Source organism: Chenopodium quinoa, unplaced genomic scaffold (genome assembly GCF_001683475.1).
Source record: "Chenopodium quinoa cultivar QQ74 unplaced genomic scaffold, ASM168347v1, whole genome shotgun sequence".
NCBI classification, from domain to species: Eukaryota; Viridiplantae; Streptophyta; class Magnoliopsida; order Caryophyllales; family Amaranthaceae; genus Chenopodium; species Chenopodium quinoa.
The window spans coordinates 712,249-737,736 of NW_018743850.1; the positions used below are offsets into that span (position 1 = coordinate 712,249).

Genomic DNA, 25,488 nt, shown 5'->3' on the forward strand with positions numbered 1-25,488 from the left:
TTTCACTATTCATATACTAATTTTGACCATTATTTTTCAGTTAACGTATAAAAATAAATTTTATCATGAAACATATTGTTAAATAGATATTAATATACAGTTTTAGAATATTAACTTTTTTATATTTTTACTAACATTAATTATATAGATCTAAGGTTAAAGTTATGCGTTACTATGTGTCAAATTTAAATATGTAAATTATTTTAAAACAGAGGGAGTAACCTTCTCATAATTACTCATCAACAAAGCCAATTAACATTAATGTTTTTTTTTTTTTTTTTTTTTTTGGTAATTGTATACAAGTATATTATTAATTTATTAGAAATTGCCCAATGGAATTGTGACCCGTTCCCTGTGAAATGAGAACTACCCAAAAATGTCGCTTTCCTTTAATTTTTTAATTTTTTTATTTTTATTTTTAAATATGCATATGCGTATCATGTTGCATCGTTTGATTCGTTTCCTTCCTCACCTTCTGTGTGGTTATGCTCTTTTGTAGTCCTCGTATACAACACAAGTATGTTTATCTTTCAATCTTCATATCTTGCCAAAAAATTATTCTTACAACATTTATTATTAAAAAAGTTATATAAATATGTTTTTTGCCTATTTTTAGATAGTTACAGTGAAGTTATTTTTTGGATACTCGTTCGTTTTTCAGTTGTTTTTTTAAAAGCTTTATGCACTTTTTGCTTTTCTATTTGTGTAAACATTCGATTCATCATCTTACCTTACTCTGTGAAACTCTATTATACTTTGTAATTGTTCCCTATATGACAACCTTTTTATTCCACAATTATTTCAATTTCAAGTCTGAAAATTTATTTCAAGTTAAAGTAGCAAAGGATAATCGAGGCAGCAAGGGTGAAAATGAGAATGAAATGGAAAAGGAATGTTATTACCTCATTTGAGCAAAAGAGCAACAAGAAAGTGCAAAAGAGCAACAAGAAGCTCTTGTGTACATGAAAGTGCAAAAGAGCAACAAGAAGCTAAGGTGCAAGAAGAAGCTATCTTGGCAAAGGGTTCAAGTCTTCATTTGTCGATCACCTCCAAGAATTGATTGAATAAGGTCAAGAGAACACGATGTTCTAACGTACTTTCGACTATTAAGTTGTATGTCAATCAAAAAGATCGAAAAGAAGGAGTTTAACGATCATAGTGTTAAAAGGACGTGATGAGTTGTTCGCTATACATTATCAGATCCCCTCATCCATCCAAGGAAGTTTGCTCTAACAATTCCATATCATGTTAGTTTCCTAGTTCCTAATTCTGTTGCATATATAAAAGCTTAAATAAGTCATTTAATGGTAGTCCCATCAAAAGGCCGTGGGCCTTTAAGTAGTGGATACTGGATAGTATGCATTCTTGTGTTTGTTTTCTTTTTACGTAGCGTCAAAAGAATTAAAATATCTTTGTAAATCTCACGTTTTTTATCTGTCAAACGACAACTACAGTACTACACAGCTGACAGTAATGTAACTAAAACTAACCTCTTAAAATAGGTATGGAGTAGAAATTTAAGGAACTTTTGTCACAATTTTAGTATTCCGTACAATTTTTCATCGTATAAAATTTTGTTACGAATCTTTTAACAATTTTTGGTTGATCCGTAGAGGACCTAGAGGTAGCTGCCAAATTATGCCTGACTGAGTGGGCTCGTATAAAACAAAACTGAAATTTATACAATGTGGGTAAATATATATAAGTACATTAAATTAATGCCTCAATTTCTTAAAGGTAATGTCTAACCAAAGTCCTCCAGCCTCATAAATATGTGGGCATTCATCATGTGTCATCAAATGACGTTATCATAAATAATTATAGTACTCTTTTCGTTTTATATTGATTAGGCTGTTTTTGATGCGGTTTGAGATTCAAACCGCACAATTACGATTTGCATTTTTTCAAACCGCACTTGGTGCACTTTGCGATTTATTCATATTTTTAAAAAAATTTAAATTTTTTTATAAAAAGACTTTTATTTTACTTTGGGATTATAAACATATAATTCAAGTATTTAAACTTTTTTTAAACTTTTAATTAGCTAGTAGTAAAAGATTACATCATATTTTAAGTTATTAGGTTAGAACCCGTGTGATGCATGGTTTATATAAAAATTATTTTTATAATTTGTACATTTTAAAAAAAATGGATAAATATAATAAGAATTATGCACCTTGTACAAAAATATTTGTAAATTTAAAATTTTAGATTTTCATCAAAATTATGATATAATACATGTTCAACGTCGCTTAATACATATTTCAATGTAGGAGTCCATTTATAAGTGTGCTATTTACAATTGTTTCATTTTTTTTAGAATAAATTGATAGATTGTATTTGTAATGTAGAAGCTTTTTATATTCAAATTTCAAAATTGTTTAATATACATGGTAGTTTCACAAAAAAAAAAAAAAAAAAAAAAAGATGACATCATCCTTGCATTTAGGCGGGAAAATTTATTATGAGAATGACATGTGGACAGTGATGACATCAGCAACGTTTTGTTTTAGTAATAGTTAATAGATTTTATATATTCTTTAACAGAAATAGTATAAAAATGGTTTAACGGTTTACGATTTGACGGTATAAACCGCATCAAAGTATGGTTTGCGGTGCGTTTTAATCTAATTTTTTTTAAACCGCACCAAACTGCAAAACCGTGATTTGGTTAGTTTTATAAATCGCACCACAATTTTCAAAATGCAAACCCACCAAACTGCAAGCGCACTCTGAACAACCCTAATGTTGATACTCTTAATTGGAATGTTTTGGTCAAAGAGTGTAGTAGAACTTTGATCTTAAGCTCTCATCAATGTAGCATTATAATAATAGTACTCTTTCCGTTTTATATTGATGTGCTTAATTGGAATGTTTTGGTCTAAGAGCGTAGTAGAACTTTGATTTTTTTTTTTTTTTTTTTGTATGGTAGAACTTTCATCTTAAGCACTCATCAATGTATAACAAAAAGTATAGTCATGTATTTGGTCCATTTGGCGATCATGTACGTATGACTCGGAGAAGCTCCAAAACCTAACAACAGGGTGGAGAGGAAGATCGGTAGGCCCAGACGCATGGCCAAGCATGGGAGGCGGTTAAAATCAAACCTAAATCCTTTTACAATAGCAGTGTAAGCACCATTTGATCCCACAACAGCAACACAAGATTCATAAGGTTATTGGTATTTTCTCAAGTATTAAAAACAAAGATAGATACATATGATGCCATATTGCCATGTATATTTAACCAATTACAATTAAGTTAGCTAACAAAATGACATCTATGGTTATAGACATATAGTGTTATATACTTATGTGAAATGATCATATATACCATTATTACATTTACATTAGTTACAAAAAATCAGACTCTTCGAGCTAATGTTTGCAAAAATCGATCTTGTCCCAACATACACTTGCACTAGAAAGAGGGCAATTATAACAACAAAGCTCAAACTGTCATGAGAGACCATTCACTTGTGACTGCCAATGTTCCTTCACCAGCCGAAGCCTCTCTACTCTCTCTGACTCAAGCCGCTTTTCCCAATACTCAGGACACCTGCGCGTTAATAGTAATTGTCAGGATACTGTGAGTTTATATACTTCATTTTCCGAAGAGGATGCTTGGGACAATAAACACACCTTTTGCTTAACAGAATGTTTAATTCGTCCAAGCGGATGGCATTACCATACACCCTAGCCTGAATAAACATGGAAGATGATCCGAATGATAAGTTTATTAGTGATGCCACTAAAGTTAAGAATTGCCAGTCACTGTTAATTACTTTGCTCATAAAGTTATAGCAATCTATCAATTTAAGTAGTAATGATTATCTATCTGTTTTACTTATTAATATGATTACATGAAAGGTCAAATTCAATCATTAACTACCTTAAAATTATGAGTATAATGCCATGAAAGCTAAGCTTACTGCATTTTAAATTTTATGGAATTATGTTTTGTGATTATATATAGACCCAAATGCACGTTTGCAAAAGTGGTTACCTCTCGACATAGAGGACACTTCTGCTTTGGAGTAGCTGCCTTCAAGCCATCGACTATAGTCACTGAAGCAGCAGAGCAAGCACACATATAGCATAAGATATGTCCACATCTAAGAGCCACCGCATCAAAGACTATATCCTGTTCATGTCTTAACATGTCAGTCATAAGAATATTAGATACAACAATGTACAAATCTGCTAGGACAATGCAAACAATTACTACTCTATGCAATTCATACCAACTTTTGTTCTATATTACAAACCAAAAAACATTTAACAAGGTATTATAACACAAGAGGATGGTTTATAGATCGAGAATCATCCTATATTCAATATTCCTATGGCTTCTGATCATTTGGATTCCAGCAAGAAAACTTAAAGTCATAGACACTAGTTTTATTAGCATGCATCCATTATAACTAAGAAAGTTACAAGCTAAGATTGACATACCAAACAAATAGGACAGATCAAATTGACATCAACCCAGAAGGAATCAAAAAGTCCACAACTCATCGAAGGGATTTCATTGTTAAACATGAGGGCTAAATCTTCAAACAGCGACGCATCTGGGCTTGTATCTTTGAATTTTCTATCCCTCAAGTTGATCAGGAAAGACATGAGCTCATGGAACCAAGGAGATTGAAGGATCATGATGTGTTTAACCTGGGAACCTGATTTGAATTCCCGGCCTTTTTCACTCTTATGAACCTTACCAACCAACAAATCACTTGTAAGAAAACAATATATTATGCATGTACTATAGTGCTACTCCATGGACAAAACTCAAAAAAAGTCTTAACTACGTAATTGCCTAACAATTAGGCAACTAACATGGGGTGAAATGTTGATACTCCGTAGCTCCCAACCCAAGTCTAACTGAGAGTATTTCATACATTTTGCCTCATGTTTGTTGCCTAGTACTAGTTAGAATAAACATTTTCTACTCCATCTTACTAATATGCAAACTGCAAAGTATTTAGAATATACCTTGTCATACTTTTTAAGGATTTTCCTAAATGCAATGGCATTAACCATTGCATAAATAAGCAGTTCTTGACCCTCTTTCATCAAAACATGATCTTTTCGCCCATTTCCTGAGCAGTCAAAACAAGAGTACCTCCAAATGCCCCATGGGCATGACAATGGTGGGTCAAGCAACTTCCGAGCCTCTTTGTCAAAACAATCAACCACAGCTGACATTTCGTCAAAGAGGGAAGGGAAAAAAATCCCGTCACACACTGCAAGAAAGTGAAGGATTAGGGTAAACAAATAGAGAATAATGCTTCCAGATTAGAATAGGACCAAAACTAGAACTGCTTCCACATATACTAAATTTAGTCACTTTCATTATTTTTTTTTTTTTTCTGCCTATATCTTAGACATAAATTTTATGGTACTTCTACACTAAGAAAGGTGCTTGGTACAATAAGGTTACTTTGTTCAGTTTGTTGCAAAAATATGAGCTGAGTTTTATAAGCGATCTAATGATTATACCAGACACCCGTCTAGGCCATCTTATCTTAAATTCGGACTAAATTTAAGCCTTTAATTCTTTCTTCCCTATTACTTACCTGAACAATCAAGAGGACTAACAGCCTCATCTTGGGACTTCATATGATTCCTGCACTGGTTAATATTTTTCTTTAGCCTTCTGTATCCAATCCCGGGAAGGGTCTTCCCCAATTGCTTCATGTATTTTTCATAACTCTTGCAAAATTTCATCCTCCCTAATATAAATCCAGCAATCCAAGAAAAAAAATTTATCAAGCTTGTCGATCATTAAGAAAACAAAAGGCAAAAAAACAGGCAACAACTGCTGGATCACTCTAGCACAGACCGAAAACAGTTAAACTGATTATCACAAACTTGACAAAAATATATTAAAAAAATTAATAATAATTCAGGCTGAAATTCATAATAAATTTTCAAAAAGGGTCTCTATATATAGTGTAGAAACTTGTTCTAAAACAATAAATTAATGAAAATTATATACTTTACACCCAAGTTCATGCCCATGTTATCTCTAAAGCATGCTTTTACTCATCGTTTCTCGTTGTCTCATGAGTCATGACCAAATCAGAGATGAAACCTTGTAAGATTCTTGTGAATATTGTGATGTTCATATACAGGGTCAACGGCTATAAGCTGTATCAAATGCTAACTGATTCATCTTACTTGCATTTCTCTCTTCCATCCTTTTACGCCCTCCGCTTTATATTAATTATCGTTTATTGTTTAAGGTTATACACAAGTCGAGTTTTTCTGTACACTAAACCTAACACAAGATTAGTCCATTAATTTATACAGTGTTCTAAACAACAAATTAAAAATTGTGAAAAATTAGAATTCTAGTTTCCCTTTTCAAATTGAATCAAGTTATTCAAGTAAATGTCAAAGCAAGTTGGTTCTAACGAATTTGGGACTAACCATATTATTCCTCAATCGAAGGATTCGGAGCTCTTATCTAGTTCTCTCTTCATTTTTGTGGGGAGAAAGGTAATAGAAATTGATTTTTTATTTAAAAAATTTATAGAATTGAATTGAATGAATGAGTATAAAATTGAATGAATTTGAAATGAAATGAAATTAAACAGAAAACTTACAGGTTTTAATTTTGAGAACCAGTCCAATGCCATGGTGGTTTCTCCGGGGACATATTCTTTCCTATTTTCCTTCATCTTTTGCTTTAAAGTTACTTTCTTTTTATTTATTTTTTGGGAAAGAAGTTACTTTTTTTTTAGGCTTCAACTGCTTCACATACATTTCACACAATTTTATTATTTTAATATTTGTAACATTAAGATGATAATTTTATTATTTTTTTAAAAAATACATTAAAATAATAATTTTATTATTCCACAATTTTATTATTTTAATACATTTTTTTTAAAGGATTTTTTTTATTATTATTTTAATATTTGTAACATTAAAATAATAATTTTATTATTTTACATACGTTTCACACAATTTTATTATTTTATAATTTTATTATTTTAAAAAAATAAATTTAAAAAAACTCATGTAAATTTTATAACATTCTTAATGAGTAATTTATGCAATTTTAATTAATTAGATATGTTAATGATTAAATTGTGTGTTAACAAGCTTCAAAATTATAAAGGTAAGAAGGCTAAAAACAAGTGAGATACTTCCTTGGTTTGTGATGTTCTAAATAATTTGTCCAATATTTTCCACATTTTGTACGGAGTATTTAAGGTTTCCTAATTTAGTTTTTTTTCTATACAAGACAACACTTAAATTATAATGTAAAATTGAAAAAGTAAGAAAATTCCTCTACTCTTAAGCATATATGGTATAATGAGTAAACAAGATCTCTCCTACCATTTTCAGTTTCCACTAAAACTAACTTGTCCCGATTTAGTTTTTTTTTACACAAGTCAACACTTAAATTTATAAGGGAAAATCGAAAAAGTAAAGTTATTCTGCTACTCATAAGTACAAAACGAGATCCATAACCTTGGTTTCTTAGCTCTAACCCAAAGTTTAGACACAAAGGTGAAAATGGTAGATATTTTGCTAAAAATTGGCAAGAATTGGCTTACATTTGGCCACGCCTAAAAATTTCCCTCCAACCTCTATCCACATAAATAGTTAATCAAACCCAGAAAATTAATAAATAAATAAAATTGGTGCTAATATAAACTTCAACAGAACTTTTCCCCAGCAAAAATTATACCAATTGAAATAGATTTTACAGAAAAAAATAGTTTTCCTTAACTTGTTAGTATTCATACCTGGGTTTTCAATGTTGTCTTCTTCATCATGCCTTACATCATCAACTCCTGCATTCAAACTCAATAAACATCAATTATTTCTTCATTCTAGGGGCTTTTCTGCTCCTTTAAGATTCTGTCACCCAGGTATGCTTAATTCAATTCCTACTTACAAATGTTGATTTATTATTTATTTTTTTGAAAAAAGTTATAATTCTTATTTTTATTTTTTTTTACTGGGTTTAAAGAAGGGAGCAAATACCAAATTAGTAGGAGGGGTATTGCTTTGAGAGGAATTGTAGCTGCTGGAATCACAGCCATGGAGTCGGCTTCCCTTGCTATAAAACCTGTACAAGGTACTCCACTCGTACCCTTTAATTTATACTCTCTCCGTTTCGAAATAATGGTTACACTTTACTTTTTCATCAAAAGTAGGAGAATGTTGACAAATAGAGAGAGAATTGAAAAAGGTGTAATCTTGAAAGAAAATGCAATACATGTAGCTAAGAAATTAAGTTGAAGTAATATGTATAAAAAGAGAATGGAAATGCATAAATGTAAATCATATGTTATTGAAGATAGATTAATCATAGTCCATGATCTGAGTTATAAGAACATTAGGCAAAAACAATTATATCTCATTAAAGAGATTTTAGATGTGTATGGATACTTCTAAAAATCCAAATTCTGTAAAATCTTGGTTATTAGACTGTAAGTGAGCAAGATATACCATGATTACCAAGTATTGAAGGCAATTTGTATGTGTGCGCGCGATTGTATTATTGTATATTGTTTGAGATTTACCTGTCATATATATGTTGTGTACTTTTGTATAAGTTAGTATATGAGTTGACACTTTAATTGAGATTCCAATGAATGCAGCCACTTTGTCACAAAGGCAAGAATGTGTAATGGCATGCTATTTTCATGCTACAAATGACATCTTTGCAGTTGAATTATAAATTTGGGGTTAAATTTTTCGTTTCTCCCAGTGTTCATTTAGATCAACATTAGTTTTCTTTTTGTTTTTCGGAGGGTATGAAAGTGATAAAATGTTTTATGAAGATTCATTGTCTTTCCAGGGCTGGAAATACTGACATACAAGCCAGAAGGATATAATTTTTGGAATTGGAGAGGTCACAAAATACATTATGTGGAGCAAGGAGAGGGTCCCCCAATTGTTCTTGTACATGGCTTTGGTGCCTCTGCATTTCATTGGAGGTTTGTTGTTTGTTTGATCTTAGTGTTTAAGCCATATTAAACTCTTTAATAGCTCTGAACTTCTGAAGTCAATGTCTGACACTGAATAATTTGTAAGCTTTGTCCAAAATAAATTTCACAAATTCCCCCATCATGAATCTTGTAGTCTTGTAAGGTGTTGATTTGGTGTACACTTGAAGGTTAAAACTTTAGACGGTTGTGTGTATCGTGAGCTTGTGACCAATGTTAGCAGGGCTTGGGTATTGGTGTCAGACATTGATTCATGTCGTCCAAGTGTGAAACTTGGCTATTATTTGATAAATTTCCATGGTTTGGTTTGTCCTTATTTATGTTGAAGTCTTTAGGATCCGACGAACACATAAGATTATTACATGAGAATGCTAAAATCTACCAATGGATCATATATGGGATCTGTTGTTGAACAAGCTAGTGAGACCTTGCTTCCATTACAAATGTAACAGCAATAAGTGTGTATGATCTCTTCTTTCATGTGCAGATACAACGTACCTGAGTTGGCCAAAAAGTATAAAGTCTATGCAATAGATTTGCTTGGGTTTGGATGGAGTGAGAAAGCAATCATTGACTATGATGCTATTATTTGGAGAGACCAAGTGGTTGATTTTATCAACGAAATTGTCAAGGAACCTGCTGTTCTGGTAGGGAACAGGTAACTGGTGGATTAATAGGTTTTTTTTTTCCTTTTAATTCTGAATGTAGCTCTTCAGAAACTTTACATGTAAAGCAAAGCGCTTCTGATTTCCTATTTCTTCTGTTTTGCAACACGCGGTCTTTCCACAGCCTTGGAGGCTTTACTGTACTGGCATCAGCAGCTAGCTTGCCTGAAAAAGTTAATGGAGTTGTACTTTTAAACTCTGCTGGGCAGTTTGGAGATCCAAATGCCAAAACTGAAGAATCTGAGGCGAATATCTTGGAGAAGCTTATAAAGCCTTTCAAAGAAATTTTTCAGCGTGTTTTTCTTGGATTTTTATTCTGGCAGGCAAAACAGCCAGCTCGCGTTGAATCAGTGCTTAAAAGTGTTAGTTGCTAACCTTGTAAACTCAAAGCTACTTTCAAGATTTCAAGCACTCTTTTACTATACTGAAGTAGTCGATTTTGGATCACTATTGTGTAGGTGTACATAAATAGCTCTAACGTGGATGACTACCTCGTGGAGTCCATTACCCAACCAGCATCAGACCCTAAAGCTGGAGAGGTTTATTACAGGTATGCATGCTGTCATGCTCTGATGTATTCCCTTTCATAATTTCACTGTAATTATTTCATAATAACTATGTACCTAAACAGCCTGTCCAACACCAACCCCCTAATTCCCCTAGTAATTGGCTATCCAAATAATGGAGCGTCAAACTCCTTCATTTTGAGCTTGTGAGAATAGAATTGCTTCTTATTTTGGTGCTTTGGTGATAGATTGATGTCTCGGTTCATGTCAAACCAGAGAAAGTACACACTTGACAGCCTCTTAAGCCAATTGTCTTGCCCGTTATTACTGCTCTGGGGAGACCTCGACCCCTGGGTTGGTCCTACCAAGGCCATGAAGATCAAGGAATTTTATCCCAATACAACAGTTGTAAATCTTCAAGCTGGACATTGCCCTCATGATGAAGTCCCTGAGCTCGTCAACACAGCTTTATTGGATTGGTTGTCGAGTTTAAACCTCGAAAAATCACCGTTGTCAACCCCTGTAAATGTATCATGACATTTTGATACGAGTATATAGTTTGTACATTTGTATCAACTCTCTAAGTGTAAGTATACTGTAAATTTTAATTAAATCGTTAAAAAAAAGTTATTGCTTTGACCTCCAAAATTTCAAGCCAACTACGGAGTAAGATCATTTGAGGATCCCTAACTAAATAGGTAATGATGAAATATCAGGATATCCTGCTCACAAGGTCGCAAGGGCATATTTCAATTCGAGTTTTTGATAAGATCATGTAATTATGAAAAGCTTTGCAAGTATTACTTCCTGTATTCAAAAGACAAGTTTTCAAGAATTTCTTAGTACAATACAACAATATACAACAAACAGGATGGGTTCCAAATATCTACTACTACAATGAAATATGAATAACATTATGATTTCTTGTCTCATTTGCAGCACCCCACTTCAACATTCTCACCGAAATTTTCGAAATATGCCCCTGATACGTTTGAAAACTTCATATTTTCGGAGCAAACCACAGCATACAGGGACCGCAGTAGGCAACACAGAAGTGAACACGTTTGAGAAAACTCTGGCACCCTTGGGTGAAGTAGCAGTTACAGCAACATTAAATGTTATGTAAAGCGCTAAGAGACATATTTGAAGCTCTGTCTGTAAGGGGAATTTCGCCGTTAATTTAGCTATCATGTAAGCAGAGACATTAAATCCAATAGAATTGCAAGAAACTAACAAGATGAATGAAGTTAAGTCATGGGTGCCCAAGACAGAAGTCCCGGCAAGATGGCCTTGACTATCATCCTGCCATACACTACCAGGAGGGCTGATACCAACTTGGTATGTTGCTGTTGCTACCAACACAGCTATAACTAGGAGTGCACTTCGTACATCACTTGGTGAATCTCTTCCACTGTGAAATCTGAAATAATCAATGAGATCCTTTGAATGGTCGTTTACTGAAGGATCGTTAGTTGATGAGGTAAAAGTTGTGTCATCGAGGGTAAGATCTTGAGCTTTTAATGCCCCAGCACCCTGAAGTATTTCCTGAATTTCTCTGTCACCCGCTTCACTTGGGAAAATCAACAACAAATCCAGTGCTGTCAAACCACTCTTGTTTACTGCATTCACTTCCAGAGTCCTAGAATTGTTCCCCAGAAGCAAAACCACAGCCTAAGCTACAATCAATTTTAGAAATTTTCAAGGAAAGAATCAATATTTGTTTGGCAGAAATCTAAATCTTAACAAGAAAAGGAAAAAAAGCAGATCATAGTTCAAAGACGGCAATGTAAATATGCACAACATATGAATTCCTTGAGTTGTCAAAAAACTTCACAAAGATGAGACTTGCCTGTCTTTGCTTCTTCCAGATTGCAAGATGCAGGGCGGTATTCCCATGTTCATCCTTTCTATTAAGAATGTCTTCTTTGCCCATTTGCCTGTTCCAATCCAGCAAAACCCGCAAACTCTCAAGCTGGAAGCTCTTGACAGCAAGATGCAAAGCAGTCTCTTTCTGAACCGTCTCATCCTCTATGCATTCTTCACAATTAGCTAGAATTTCGCTTATTAAGTCAACCCTCCCTCCTAGCACAGCAAGATGTAGAGGTGTTGCACCTTCTTTGCCTACAAGACGACATATATTTGAGTCAATTCTGATCATCTCTCTTGCTATTTGTATGTGCCCACATCCAGATGCTAAGTGCATGGGGCTATATCCATCTGCGTTCACCTGTCTAGCAAATTCAGGCTTCAGTTCCAGTATTTTCTTTGTAAAATCCAAGTGCCCCACGGCAGAAGCAAAATGTAAAGGATTCTGAGCACATATAAGTGGGACTTGATGAAGGATAAGGGGATTCCTTTCTAGCAGTTGGAGCAATTCCTCAATATCCCCTGTCTGCGCGGTCTGGAACAATCTATCCATTACTGCAGAGGAAAACTCATTAACCATTGCATCAAACATCTACTTCTTTCTTGGAAAATGGTTTTGGTTTGCAACTGAAACTTAGAATGTTATTCAAACTAATGATAAATGGAACATATAAGAACTCAGAAAAAGTCAAACAATGAATGTTAGATAGAATGTAATCTATAAATGTGAAAACGTAAGCTGATTCCAACATCTCACAAGTACATTGAAACTTTGCGCTATGAAATATTATTAAAATATTACTCAATTCGAAAGTCTTTGAATATTTTATATTATTATGGTCATAATCATCGCCATGTCAAAAATTATTTGGTCAGAGTTCAGATGATAGGTGTAAGAAGCTAATGGGGTTTTTAGCATGACACAATCATACTCTATATTAAAATAGCTTAATCAACTAAATTAAGTATGGTTTCCATTCTTTCCAACAAATACGGCTTTGAAAGCTACTATATTTTGTAATATACTAGGAAGAAAGTAGCAACAAGCAACATCACAAAACATTTATTTTGTCAGACGGGCTTTTCCCTATTACCCAAGCAAGCATTTTTTGAGCAGTAACAGCGTGCGATGCAACTTAGGCAAATGCCAAATGGTTACTTTTTTACTTAAAGTGGAGGTGGCAGCATCTCTTAATTCTTCACAGAAGGAAGATGGAATCAAGAGAAAGAAAGAAATTGGTTTTAGAGACCCTGAGCAGCTATTAAAGTGACACCAGAGAAATGAAGCTTAGGGCGAGGTAAACACTAGGCCGGAACACTTACATTTGCTCAGACAGCTGGGCTGTGCCAAGGGCCAGGCATGATGTTCATGTGCATTCTTTATCAAACAAATAGAAGCATTTTCAACCAAGTTTTTAGTTCACCAAAAGGTATTAGCAGTGACTTCTGGGAGTTGTGAAAGCGGAAGTTAATGACTTTGCTTTGCAAGTATATAGCCTAAAACCAATCACAGAATGAGATATTTCAGACACCGCAGTCTGAGTCACTGGCTCACACATTCACACATCTTGCAGCAGGAATATTATCCCACCACATCTTGCAGCAGCGCCCCCCCCCCCCCCCCACACACACACACACACACATCCACCACCACCACCAATTTTTTGCCGTAAATTGAGTACATGAGTCATGGTTGAGCAATATTTATAAGTGTTGGCAACGGCATTCGCACCTGTAATAAGCAACAATTTGGAAATCACAAATCAAATCAGCCTCTATCTCATATGAACGTTTGTTTGAAGAAACCCACAAAAATTGTTAACAGAAGAAGAAATGTCTCCCAACAAACCTTTTCTCTGGAAGCTGATGAATTGGAAAATGTATACTCCAATGTCCATCTATATTGCATTACTTTGGATCTCTGCCAGCTCCTCCTTCACTGTAAGTACATAGCTCCAGCATTCGAGCCAATATCGGATCGATTAGAACATGCCACAATTGAAGAAGAGTAAGGTTGACACGTCTCAACTTGCAAAATAACTGTACAAAATTTTTTTACATGATTTGGTCTAAAATTAAATTAATCACATTGTCCATGAAAATTCATCAGAATATTATCAGGTCTAATGACAATGTTCTGCAAGGAACCAAAGCCAACAAAAAGGTAGACATCATATTAAGTTCAACTTATTTTTTGTTAATCAAAAGGTAGACTTATTTTGAGCCGCACAAAAGTTGGCTTATTTTTGATAAATTTTCCTTAAGAGTAGTACAATTACAACAAACAATGGGTTCCAATAATATCTACCTTGAATTATGAAAAAGATTATGATCCCTATTCCACTATTCTAGCACCCCAATTCAACATTCTCTTCCAAATATGCAACTTATGCGCCTGTACGTTCAAAAACTTAAAATTTTCGGAGCAAGCCACAGCACAGTGGGATTATAGTAGACGTCACAGACGTGAACACAGCTGTAAAAGTTTTGGTGCTTTTGGGTGAAGTAGCACTTACAGCAACATTGAATGTGACGTACAAAGCAAAGAGACAGATTTGAAGCTCTGTCTGTAAGGGGAATTTCGCTGTTAGTGTAGCTATCGCGTAAAGAGAGACATTAAATCCAATAGCATTGCACGAAACTAAGATGATATATGAATTTAAGTCATGGGTGCCCAAGACGGAAGTTCCAGCAAGATGGCCTTGACCATCATCCTGCCATACACTACCAGGAGGGCTGATACCAGCTTGGTACGTTGCTGTTGCTACCAGCACAGTGATAACTAGAAGTGCACTTCGAACATCACTTGGAGAATCTCTCCCACTATGAAATCTGAAGTACTCAATGAGATCCTCTGAATGGTTGTTAACTGAAGGATCGTTAGTTGAGGTGGTAAAGGTTGTGTTGTGGAGGGTAAGTTCTTGAGCTTTTAATGCCCCAGCACCCTGAAGAATTTCCTGAATTTCTCTGTCACCAGCTTCACTTGGGAAAATCAACAATAAATCCAGTGCTGTCAAACCACTATTGTTTATTGCATTCACTTCCAGAGTCCTAGAATTGTTCCTCAGAAGCAGATCCACAGTCTACATTCAATTGTTTTGTAAATTTGAAGGAAACAATCATTATCTTGTTTGACAGATATCTAAATCTAAACTAGAAGAGAAAAAAAAAAAGGAAAAAAAGGGGGGGGGGGGGGGTACCACATTTGGAAATAGCTTTTGATGTAAGAATTATTTTACTGATTTATATGTACTGATTTTGACGTGGTTGTTATTAGTTGTAACTGAATTTTACTAACTTTTCTATGACTGCTTTTTGTTGATTCACTAGTGTTTTTGTCATATTCAGAAAATGCAGTTAGCCATTTCCTGATTTATTACGGATTACAACTGACCTTTCTTGATTTTACTGATTTTATTTAATAAGTTGAAGGGAACGGTTGTAGCCAAGGTCCTTGTATACTAGTTTTGGATACGATTATAACATGGTAATAATTCTAAAAAAAAACTTCATAAAGATGAGACTTGCCTTTCTTTGCTTCTTCCAGATTGCAAGATGCAGGATGGTATTCCCATGTTCATCCTTTCTATTCAGAATCTCTTCTTTGTCCATTTGCCTGGTCCAATCCAACAAAACACGCAAGCTCTCAAGCTGAAAGCTCTTGACAGCAAGATGCAAAGCAGTCTCTTTCTGAACCGTCACATCCTCTATGCACCCTTCACAATAAGCTAGCATTTCGATAATTAAGTCAACCCTCCCTCCCAGCACTGCAAGGTGTAGAGGTGTCGTCCCTTCTTTGCCTTCAAGACGGCAAATATTTGAGTCAATTCTGATCATCTCTCTAGCTATCTGTATGTGTCCACATCCAGATGCTAAGTGCATGGGGCTATAACCTTCTGCATTCACCTGTCTAGCAAATTCAGGCTTCAGTTCCAGTATTTTCTTTGCAAAATCCAAGTGCCCAGCAGCAGAAGCAAAATGTAAGGGATTCTGAGAACATATAAGCGGGACTTGATGAAGGATAAGAGGGTTCCTTGCTAGTAGTTGGTGCAATTCCTCAATATCCCCTGTCTGAGCAGCATGGAACAATCTATCCATTTCTGTAGAGGAAAACTAATCAGCCATTACACCAAACATCTAGTTCTTTCATGGAAGGTGGTTTGCAACTGAAACTTAGAATGTAATATAAACTAATGATAAAAGGAGAAAGAATGAGTCAAGCAATGAAAATCAGAAGGTAGAATATAATGTGAAAACCTTAGCTGGTTCCAATATCTTACGTCTTACGAGTACTTTCTAACTTTTGCGCAAGAAAATATAATATAATATAATATTACTATTCAAAAGTTTTCAAATTTTTTATATCATCATGGTCATAATCGTAGCCATGTCTAAATTATTTTGGCATAAGCTTGTAAATAGTTGGTCAGATTGTTCAAAAGATAGGTGTAAAAGATAATAGGATATTAAGCATGAGATGGTCATGGTCAAATCTATATTAAAATATAACTTTGAATGCTACATTGCCTTGTAAAATAATTAGTAGAAAGATGCATCATCACAGAATTTTTTGTCAGGAGGACTTTAGCATTGGGAAAAATGTGTAAACTTCTAGAAACAAAACAATATGAATTTAATAGAGTAACAGTCAACCCCATTTTGCAGTAATAACCATATAAAGGAATCAGTTTAAGAAACTTTCCTAGCAGACTGCAGACCTAATTATAGCCTGACCAAAACCCTATCACTTGCCACATTGTGAATGACCATTTTGCGGCAAGGTTGATTGTAGCAAAACTAGTAATTTAAAGCATTTTCAATCTAGTGTGAAAATTTCACCAATTTAAGGATAATAGGTAGTAGGTTCTAAGAATCGTAAAAGCAGATGCAACTCACTTTGCAAGCTTCCTATAGCCTAAATACACTCACAGAATGAATTTTCAAGCACCGCAGTCTGCTTCACAGGCTCCCACATTCACATATCTTGCAGCAGGCTAATCAGTATTCTCCCACCACATCTGCAAATTAATCAATAACCCCCCCCCCCCCCCCCACACACACACACACACACACAAAAAAAAAAAAAAAAAAAAAAAAAAAAAAAAAAAAAAAAAAAAAAACCCATCACAATAATTTTAAATAATTGCTTCCAGCCATATAAAAAAATAAAAAACTACTGCATAGATCACAGTATGGGATTTTTACCATCTTTCTCTCAAATACCATGCAAAAGCCTCTGTTGTTGCCGTAAAATGATTATATAAATCATGCATGAGCAGCAATTTTTAGTGTTGGCTACTCCGTTCACACCTGCAATAAGCAACAATTTGGAAATCACTAATCATTTCTACCTGTATCATCATAAAAAATTCTGACTGAAAAAATTCACAGAAATTGTGAGCATAAGACAAGAAGATATGTCCCTCAGCAAACCTTTTTCTCTAGGAGGTGAGAAATAAAGGAAAATGTGTACTCCAATGTCCACCTATATTGCATTACTTTGGAACTTCGTCAGCTCCTGACTGTACAATTATATGCATGTAGCTCCAGCATTCAAGCCAATCTTGGATTGACTAGAGCATTCAAGCCACAATTAAAGGGGAGTCAGTGTGACATGTATCAACTTGCAATTTAACTGTAAAAAATGTTTTATACGTTTTTTGTTTAAGATCAAAGTAAACACGCATTGTCCAGGAAAATTCATCAAAATAATATCATGTCTAATGAAAATGCTCTGAAAGGAACAAAGCAACTAACAGGGTAACATACAAAAGGAAAAAAAAAAAAAGAGAGAGAGAATCATATATAGACTATAAAAGGCAATGTACTGATTATGTACAAGCTCGTCTTAACAATTAGTAACACCACTTTCTACTGACTACATTTATTCTTTTAGACACCATGAAGTATACATGTGTTATGCTTTCTTCAATTTCTGGTCATTCATCTCTAAGTATGCTACTGTTGCTAGTTGATTCCTTCTTCACCTTGTGCTTCTGTGGGAAAATTCAAGAGAATGAAAAGACCTGATTAGAAACATAGGTACACGCAACAAAATGGTTCAGAATATAACCTAAAAAGCAACAACTGGAGCTCTGAACTATTATATCACTAAACAATGAAGAATTCAAAAACTGAATCACATAACAAGTAGCAGAAGTGCAGAACATCCTCACCGGTTTTGCAGTGCTGAATGGATTATACTTGTATTTGATCATATGTACAATTTGACGTATCATTGTGAGCACAAAGAGAAAGGCCCAGTAACTTGACAATATTGGCCAGAAAACCGGTACATCCAACACAGATATGAAGGTCAACATAAATGCAACGATAAAAGCCTTGGTGATGGCATACCTGAGATTGAAATTGTAAAATGGTCAAAGACATGCCAATGTACACCAGAAATTCCAAATTTTAGTTTAAATTAAAAAAAAATGTAAAATTTGAACTGATTGACCACAGGAAACACGAATTGAGCAATATAAACATATTCATCTTAAATTAGCAGTTAGCGACACGATTCTTCAGATCACAAGATCCATGATATTTATGATGAAAAGGAATAAGGCCTGTAAGCTGGCCTAAATTAGGAACGGAGGGAGGACAGAGACAATAGGGATCACAGGTTTCATGGGCCCTATCAAACATTTTTCTATCCATAAACATAAGCAGTGCCTGCATGTAAGGCTCATATGGAATGTGCCAAGTACCATTCCATCTGGGCATCCTGTAGAGGTAAAATCAACCTTCTATGGTGAACGATTCAACACCTGTCGAGGGCATTCACTTCCACAATCTGTAACAGGTTCATTTTTACATTCTATAGTATAGTCATACCTCTTCTCAAATAATTCCCCCTCTATTTCATAATTTAAAGCCTCCATGCTTTCATTAAATCAACTGTCACCCTTAATTTCTCTCAAAAAACATTGATAAAATTTAAGAAATCTATACCATAAGATTTGTATGATATAGTAATGTCATAATATTATTTTGATAAATTTGTGGAAAGAAACACCTAATTATGGCTAGCTTTGAGAATAACTACCTATCTTTCTTTTTTTTTTTTTTTTTTTTTTAAGACCTTACAAGAAATTTTGGTATTGGCAGCAACGCATCATTCCAACTAACGATAGGTGTTAGGATTGAGCCGGTTGACATGTAGAGTATTAACATGACTATTTGTAATTCTCCATGATCTATGACTAATCAAATGAAAACCAAAGAGCCTACCCAGCAGGCTAGCAACCATTATTAAGCCCGAACAATCGAACAAGAGCAGGAAGATATTTCCCGCTAACATAATTTCAAAAAACACCAAGCAGGTTTGAAAGGAAAAAGTAGTAGGTCCTAGTGGACGCTGTGAACCTTACAGAAAGATTACACCCAAAGTCTGTCATCAGCAAGAAGGCATAAAACGAAAGCTAAATAAACCTAACCAAAAGGATGAACAAACACCACACGACTCATCACTCATCTGATAGAAACATAATGTGTTGGTGCTTTGGGGGGGGGGGGGTGATCCACGTACTAACAGATGAGTACAATGAAAAATGAATCATATGGTTTTCATAAAACTAATGTACTCTTTAAAATTTACATATGCAGTTTTGAGTATGGCAGTGATGTCTGCTGTGGGGATAACAAAATATTCATGACCGAGGACAAGGCAAACATCAATGTCGCAATGTATATAATCTAGATGGTACCTTTAGGAAGATAAGTGTTTAAGCTAGCATATCAAAAACTGTCCTTAATAAGTTAATGATGACCTTATGAAATAAGAGAAATACATTACCAAAACCGAAACTCGGGCACTCGTCTCTCAAATGGCTTATATTCATCACCATCTCTGCCCGGAGAGGCCGGAGATGGAGGAGCTCCATCTAGTCCTTCAAGCCCTGGATCAACATTTGGAGAAAAAAATCCAATCAACAAGTTCAGCACATAAGTGGCCAAACCATAGGATATAACATGGAATCCCCTGACCCAATAAACCCTCAAAATATAGATCATTGCCACCCCTATCGTTACAAGCCATCTCCGCAACAGATGAGGCACCGATCTATCCAAGTAGTGCTGAAATTTCTTGTGTAAGTTGCTTCTCCAATTTGGAAGAGGCATAGGCTCTTCACTATCACCAATCTCTTCATTCTCAGAGTTCATTTAGGCTAAATATAAATTCAAAAGCCTCGCTGTAGCACACACAATAAATTGTAGATTAGTGAAACAAAAGTCCGAATGTCAATCCTGCCTACATGTTATGGAATAATCTGAAACCTTAATACATCAACAACAAGGAAATAGAGTAATAACAAGAATTTGACTCGTAACCTATGTAATCAGATACATTTATAAACGGTAATCACAATTAACATTCTTAGTTAATCCTCTGTAACAACTTTGTGGTAAATTAATATTCCTTCTTTAATAATATTACATCATTTCCTCCCTGCAATGTTCTTTCCCAGCATCCATCCAAATATAACATCCATTAAACCCCTACAAGGCTACAAGTACAACGACCACGACCACTCCAGCCCGGCCCACGACAAGCAAAATAAAGAATAGAAAAACAAAAAACTAGGACAACTGATCAAGCAGCACTTTCAGGATCATGAAGACACATTAATATATAATCATTTCTCTTTTCTAAGGATCCATCAACTCAATCTGATTATCCACAAAAAAAGGTTTATATACCCATGAAATTGATATTTTAACTAATCAAATATAAATGAGATTTCCTGCAGCCCTAATTATTGAGAAATAAGCTAGTTTTTCTTTCAAATCACTCCAAATGATGCTCAAACAAACAAAATTACATGTGTGTATATGAGTAAATTACGTTTTAAGCAAACATAGAATCATAATTACTTAATTAGTTCTATACTCCGTATAAAATAAGCAAAGAAAGTAACTAATTACATACCAAAATAATGAACTAATCATGTGGAATTATAGCATCAACCCTAAATTATAATGAAATGAAACATGATAGAAAGCTTGTCATTGAAGAATGTCAATGATTTGCAGCTAAAATTAAGCACATCAGAACATTGAATTTGAACAGATTAAACATCTCAAACCTTTAATTTTGAGTTGTTGAAGAGAATCGTGCGATGAAGTTCAAAATAGAGGATAGAGAGGGAAGACAGAGTTGAAGAGATTTGGGGGTAATGCTTTTCCCAGCAAACTTAATTAAGATGGTTAATTTTGTTGACACTTCGTCAATTTTTCTGGATTTCTTAATCCGTTTTTCGCTTCTCTTATACGTAATAACATAATGCTAAATTGCTAATTTCCTGCCTGAAATTTAATATATATCATATCATATCACTAATAAATAAAGTCGGTCTCGCATGTCAATCCACGAGAAGCAACACTTGGCATTTCAGTTTTTTGTCAAGGCGCCACGTAACAGAAGATATATAAATATTATTGTGACACATATGATGCTAAGTAAGCGATTTTTAATAGATTTTTTAAGATAAAATTGTTGTATAGAGTTTTATTATCAATATATACTTCTAATATTTCATATGTACAAAATTAACCATAACTTTTAATAAATATCCTATAACTCAATTCTATTTTCATCATTAAATTCGTTTTAAAAAGTTCTTTAAAATAAAATCCATTTATAATATATATTTAATCACACATTTATACGTACCTGGCTAAACCGTGTCACCAACCATTACAAGATCAGAGTTACTTCATTAGTGTTATAGCCTTATGGAGTTACTTGATCGGTGTTATAATAGTTACTCAATCAGTGTTATAGACATGAGTTACTTAGTCAGTGTTAGAGGTTACTCAGTTAGTATTACAAGGGTTACTCGATCAGTTTTATAGGAGTTACTTTGTCTGGCCAGATGTTGTGGTTAGCCACATACAAAATACATTGTTATTTAATTTATTTAAAAAAATATTAGAGAATCAGTAAAATAAGTTTTAATCAATAAAAATAATTTTAGTTTGGTAAAAATACTTTCAGTTCAGTGAAAATAATTTAAGTTCAATAAAAATAATTTCAAGACAATAATAACATAGATATCTATTTACAAACAAAACTACACAAAGTACACACCTTATGATATCGTATGTCTAAATATCTTACATTATTAGAACGAATTATTTGACTGTATTTAACATTCAAGTAAAAATGTTATCTTAAAATTTTATCAACCATCTGGGCATCGCCCGGGCACAAAACTAGTCACTAATAAATAAAGCTGGTCTTGGAGCCAGGCCATAAGACAGCGACACTTGGCATTTTAATTTTTCTCCAAGTGTCACGCCACGTAGGCAACAAATTGATATAATTGTGACACCATGATGCTAAGTAATCGAATTTTGAATAGATTTTTTAAGATAAAAAATTTGTATAGAGTTTTATTAAACATATACTTCTAATATTTCATATACACAAAATTAATCATAACTTTTAATAAATATCCTATAACTTGGTTCTATTTCCATCATAAAATTCAGTTTAAAAAATTCTTTAAAATAAGATCCATTTATAATATATTTAATTTATTTAAAAAAATAATAGAAAATTAGTTAAATAATTTTAGTTTGGTAAAAATATTTTCAATTCAGTAAAAATAATTTAAGGTCAATAAAAATAATTTCAAGTCAATAATAACATAGATATCTATTGAAAAATTAAACTACTAATTTTATCAACAATTTGGGCATCGCCCGGGTACAAAACTAGTATATATATAATGGAGATTTTTTCCCAAGATTTTAAAAGCCACCTAGGATTTTTATTTTTAAAAAAACATTAGAGCGCCATGTAAGATTAGTATTTTAGAGCGTTACTTATAGAATTATGCAACGTATGATTGTTATTTTAAAGCGCCATGTAAGATTAAAATTAAAAATTTAAATTTATTATAAAAATAAAATACTATCTTTTTAAATTGAAAATTTTATCTAAGAGAAAAGAAACAATTTATTTTATTTCATATATATAAAAAAATACTATTTAACTTAAAAAAAAATGAAATTCACGTTCAATTGATATTAGATAAAATAAAATAATGAAAAAAATATTTTATATAAATATATTAATAAAAAAAATTATGTTAAATTATATAAAAGGGAGTTTTTTCCCAAGATTTTAGAGAGCCACCTAGAATTTTGATTTTTAAAAAATTATTAGAGCGCCATGTAGAATTAGTATTTTTAGAGCGTTACGTATAGGATTATGCCACGTATGATTGTTATTTTAAAGCGCCACGTAAGATTAAAACTAAAAATTTAAATTTATTATAAAAAATGAAATATTATCTTTATAAATTGGAAATTTTATTTAAGAGAAAAGAACAATTTATTTTATTTCGTATATATAAAAAAATATTATTAAACTTAAAAAATAAAAAAAAATTCACGTTCAATTGATATTTTAAAAAAATTGGATTGGATAAAAAAAATAATGAAAATATGACAAGTGATTATAATGAAATATTTTACAAAAATATACTAATAAAAAAAAAAGGAAATCACATTTGTTAAAAAAAAAATCAGTTTCTCTACAAAAAAAAAATAAAAAAAATAAAAAAAAATACAGTTTTAAATTAAATACAAAATATGAAAAAACCATTGAAATTAAAAATATATCCTTTCTCTTTTTCTAGCAAAAAAAAAATGTTCATCATTTATCATTTATTTGTAAATTAAGTTCTACGTTAACAAAATAAAATTGGCGAATGAAATTTTAAAGTTTAAATTAATAAATATAAAATATTATCTTTTGATATTCGGAATTTCATTTAAATATATATAACAAGTGAGAGAAAATTCACAATTTATTCTAAAATAAATAAAATAAAAATATTAAATGATAATATGATATACTACGTACAACGAATAAATAAAGTAACAAATTTTATCACAAACATAGGAAACAAATATAAGTTGTAAAAAAAATACAAATATACAGGTGTTTTCATCTAGTTTTCTATATATACGGGTGTAAGGTACACCCAAGAGTATACACTCGGACATTAAAAAAAAATGTACACTCGAGTGTATATAGAAAGATCTCTTTTTCAATTTTAATACTACGTACAATATATTTTTTGGGGGTGTGCTCTAACTATGCTATATTGAAGATTTAAGTTGATCTCATATCAATTTGGGACTAAAATTTTGTTGTTCTTGTACTCCGTGAGTAAGATTGATAGATCATACGGACTTATGCCCTGTTCACTTAACCTTATAAGAAAAAATCAGTAAAAATAATTTCAATTCAATAAACATATTCCAGTTCTATAAAAATCAATAACTTTTAAAGAAATATAATAGAAAATCAATAAATGTAATTTCAATCCAGCAAAAATAATTTAAGTTCAATAAAAATAATTTATTTTAGTAAAAATTATTTCAATTCAGTAAACTAACATATAGTGAAGTGAACATGGTCTTATTCTTTAACTTGTTTCAGATACTTATCACTTAATTTTGACAAAATTGAATTCGATTAGACTAGATCAAAGCTTTTAATTGTTGATGAGTGACATTTATGTCACTCTTAGGGGTAGTATTTAGGTCTTTTTCCTCCTATTTTTCTTAGGTTTTTCCACCTCATTTCTCCTCTTATGGCTTCTTTATGTGTTGATGATGAGTAATGCTTATTTGCGCTTGTTTTGATAATCTTTATGCATTATTTTATCATCCCCATACTCTCGTGATCTTTTCTATCTTTTGCAGGTTCCATGGCGGTCCTAAGCACGGTGGGAAGCCCTTGGCCAAGTATGGAGACATGGACAAAGGCAAGAGGAACAAAAAGGGAAGGAAAGGAAGCAAGAAAAGGAAGTGCAAGAGGAGGTGTGGCCGAACCTCTGAAAGGTTCAATCGAACCTAGGTGTGGTCAAACTTTTGAAAAGTTTGACCGAACCTCCAGGGTATAAAGAAGGCAGTGTCAAACCAATTTTCAGCAATTTTGCAGGAGGGGTCGAACCTCAAAAGTTCGGCCAAACAAGGATCAGGGAGGTTCGACCGAACCTACCCTGAGTCCGACCGAACCTACCCAGAGTTCGGTCGGACCTTTTCCCGATCTCAACCAACTTTGTACGGACTATTTAAGGTCCTTTTTAGATCATTTTTGGGAGAGAAGAAAAACAGTAGAATAGTTTTCAGCAAAAACTCTCTTAGTTAGCACCTTAGTTCATAAAAATTAGTTGATGATCTAGTTTTAAAACTCAAAAATCTAATCATTGTAGAAGCAAACTTCAAGGATTATTCTCATATTTTCAGCAATTATTCAACATTTTTTAAGCTTCATTTTAGTAACTTTTCTCTTTCCACTTTACTTGGTTTCTTATTTATCATGTTGTACCTTGTTATTTGAATCCCTTTTAGTTCTTTGATGATTGTTGTTGAATGTTAGTTCTATTTTTAGCAAGTTACTATTCCAAGTTTGTTGAGCAAGATAGAACCCTAAATTTTTATTTTGTGCTTTTCA

General features: G+C 33.1%; 5 protein-coding genes across 7 annotated transcripts; 1 reads left to right on the top strand and 4 right to left on the bottom strand.

The window, feature by feature from the left end:
- Positions 1 to 2,468: 2,468 nt before the first annotated feature.
- Positions 2,469 to 6,832, bottom strand: LOC110685813 (probable E3 ubiquitin-protein ligase BAH1-like 1). The gene is made up of 7 exons (XM_021862338.1): positions 6,608 to 6,832; positions 5,576 to 5,731; positions 4,992 to 5,242; positions 4,455 to 4,712; positions 4,006 to 4,143; positions 3,642 to 3,700; positions 2,469 to 3,558 (listed from the first exon to the last, which is right to left on the bottom strand). Exons 2-7 carry the CDS (start codon positions 5,724 to 5,726, stop codon positions 3,459 to 3,461), a joined length of 957 nt encoding a protein of 318 aa, XP_021718030.1. The 5' UTR covers positions 5,727 to 5,731; positions 6,608 to 6,832; the 3' UTR covers positions 2,469 to 3,458.
- Positions 6,833 to 7,488: 656 nt separating this feature from the next.
- On the top strand, positions 7,489 to 10,778 carry LOC110685814 (pheophytinase, chloroplastic-like). 2 transcript variants are annotated; one of them, XM_021862340.1, is made up of 7 exons: positions 7,489 to 7,885; positions 7,990 to 8,094; positions 8,821 to 8,959; positions 9,456 to 9,626; positions 9,758 to 9,995; positions 10,092 to 10,183; positions 10,388 to 10,778. In XM_021862340.1, exons 1-7 carry the CDS (start codon positions 7,771 to 7,773, stop codon positions 10,674 to 10,676), a joined length of 1,149 nt encoding a protein of 382 aa, XP_021718032.1. In that variant the 5' UTR covers positions 7,489 to 7,770; the 3' UTR covers positions 10,677 to 10,778. The 2 variants fall into 2 exon arrangements, with proteins under 2 accessions (XP_021718032.1, XP_021718031.1); XM_021862339.1 differs by having other exon boundaries at positions 7,492 to 7,885; positions 7,987 to 8,094.
- Positions 10,779 to 10,922: 144 nt separating this feature from the next.
- Positions 10,923 to 13,603, bottom strand: LOC110686247 (ankyrin repeat-containing protein BDA1-like). The gene is made up of 2 exons (XM_021862867.1): positions 11,908 to 13,603; positions 10,923 to 11,810 (listed from the first exon to the last, which is right to left on the bottom strand). Exons 1-2 carry the CDS (start codon positions 12,595 to 12,597, stop codon positions 11,097 to 11,099), a joined length of 1,404 nt encoding a protein of 467 aa, XP_021718559.1. The 5' UTR covers positions 12,598 to 13,603; the 3' UTR covers positions 10,923 to 11,096.
- A 616-nt stretch (positions 13,604 to 14,219) lies between these two features.
- LOC110685815 (ankyrin repeat-containing protein BDA1-like) lies at positions 14,220 to 17,596 on the bottom strand. 2 transcript variants are annotated; one of them, XM_021862341.1, is made up of 4 exons: positions 17,439 to 17,596; positions 17,211 to 17,315; positions 15,534 to 16,105; positions 14,220 to 15,088 (listed from the first exon to the last, which is right to left on the bottom strand). In XM_021862341.1, exons 3-4 carry the CDS (start codon positions 16,101 to 16,103, stop codon positions 14,417 to 14,419), a joined length of 1,242 nt encoding a protein of 413 aa, XP_021718033.1. In that variant the 5' UTR covers positions 16,104 to 16,105; positions 17,211 to 17,315; positions 17,439 to 17,596; the 3' UTR covers positions 14,220 to 14,416. The 2 variants fall into 2 exon arrangements, with proteins under 2 accessions (XP_021718033.1, XP_021718034.1); XM_021862342.1 differs by lacking the exons at positions 17,211 to 17,315; positions 17,439 to 17,596 and having other exon boundaries at positions 15,534 to 17,046.
- A 186-nt stretch (positions 17,597 to 17,782) lies between these two features.
- LOC110685816 (protein RER1D-like) lies at positions 17,783 to 21,268 on the bottom strand. The gene is made up of 4 exons (XM_021862343.1): positions 21,098 to 21,268; positions 19,807 to 20,203; positions 18,182 to 18,362; positions 17,783 to 18,001 (listed from the first exon to the last, which is right to left on the bottom strand). Exons 2-4 carry the CDS (start codon positions 20,172 to 20,174, stop codon positions 17,945 to 17,947), a joined length of 606 nt encoding a protein of 201 aa, XP_021718035.1. The 5' UTR covers positions 20,175 to 20,203; positions 21,098 to 21,268; the 3' UTR covers positions 17,783 to 17,944.
- Positions 21,269 to 25,488: the final 4,220 nt, after the last annotated feature.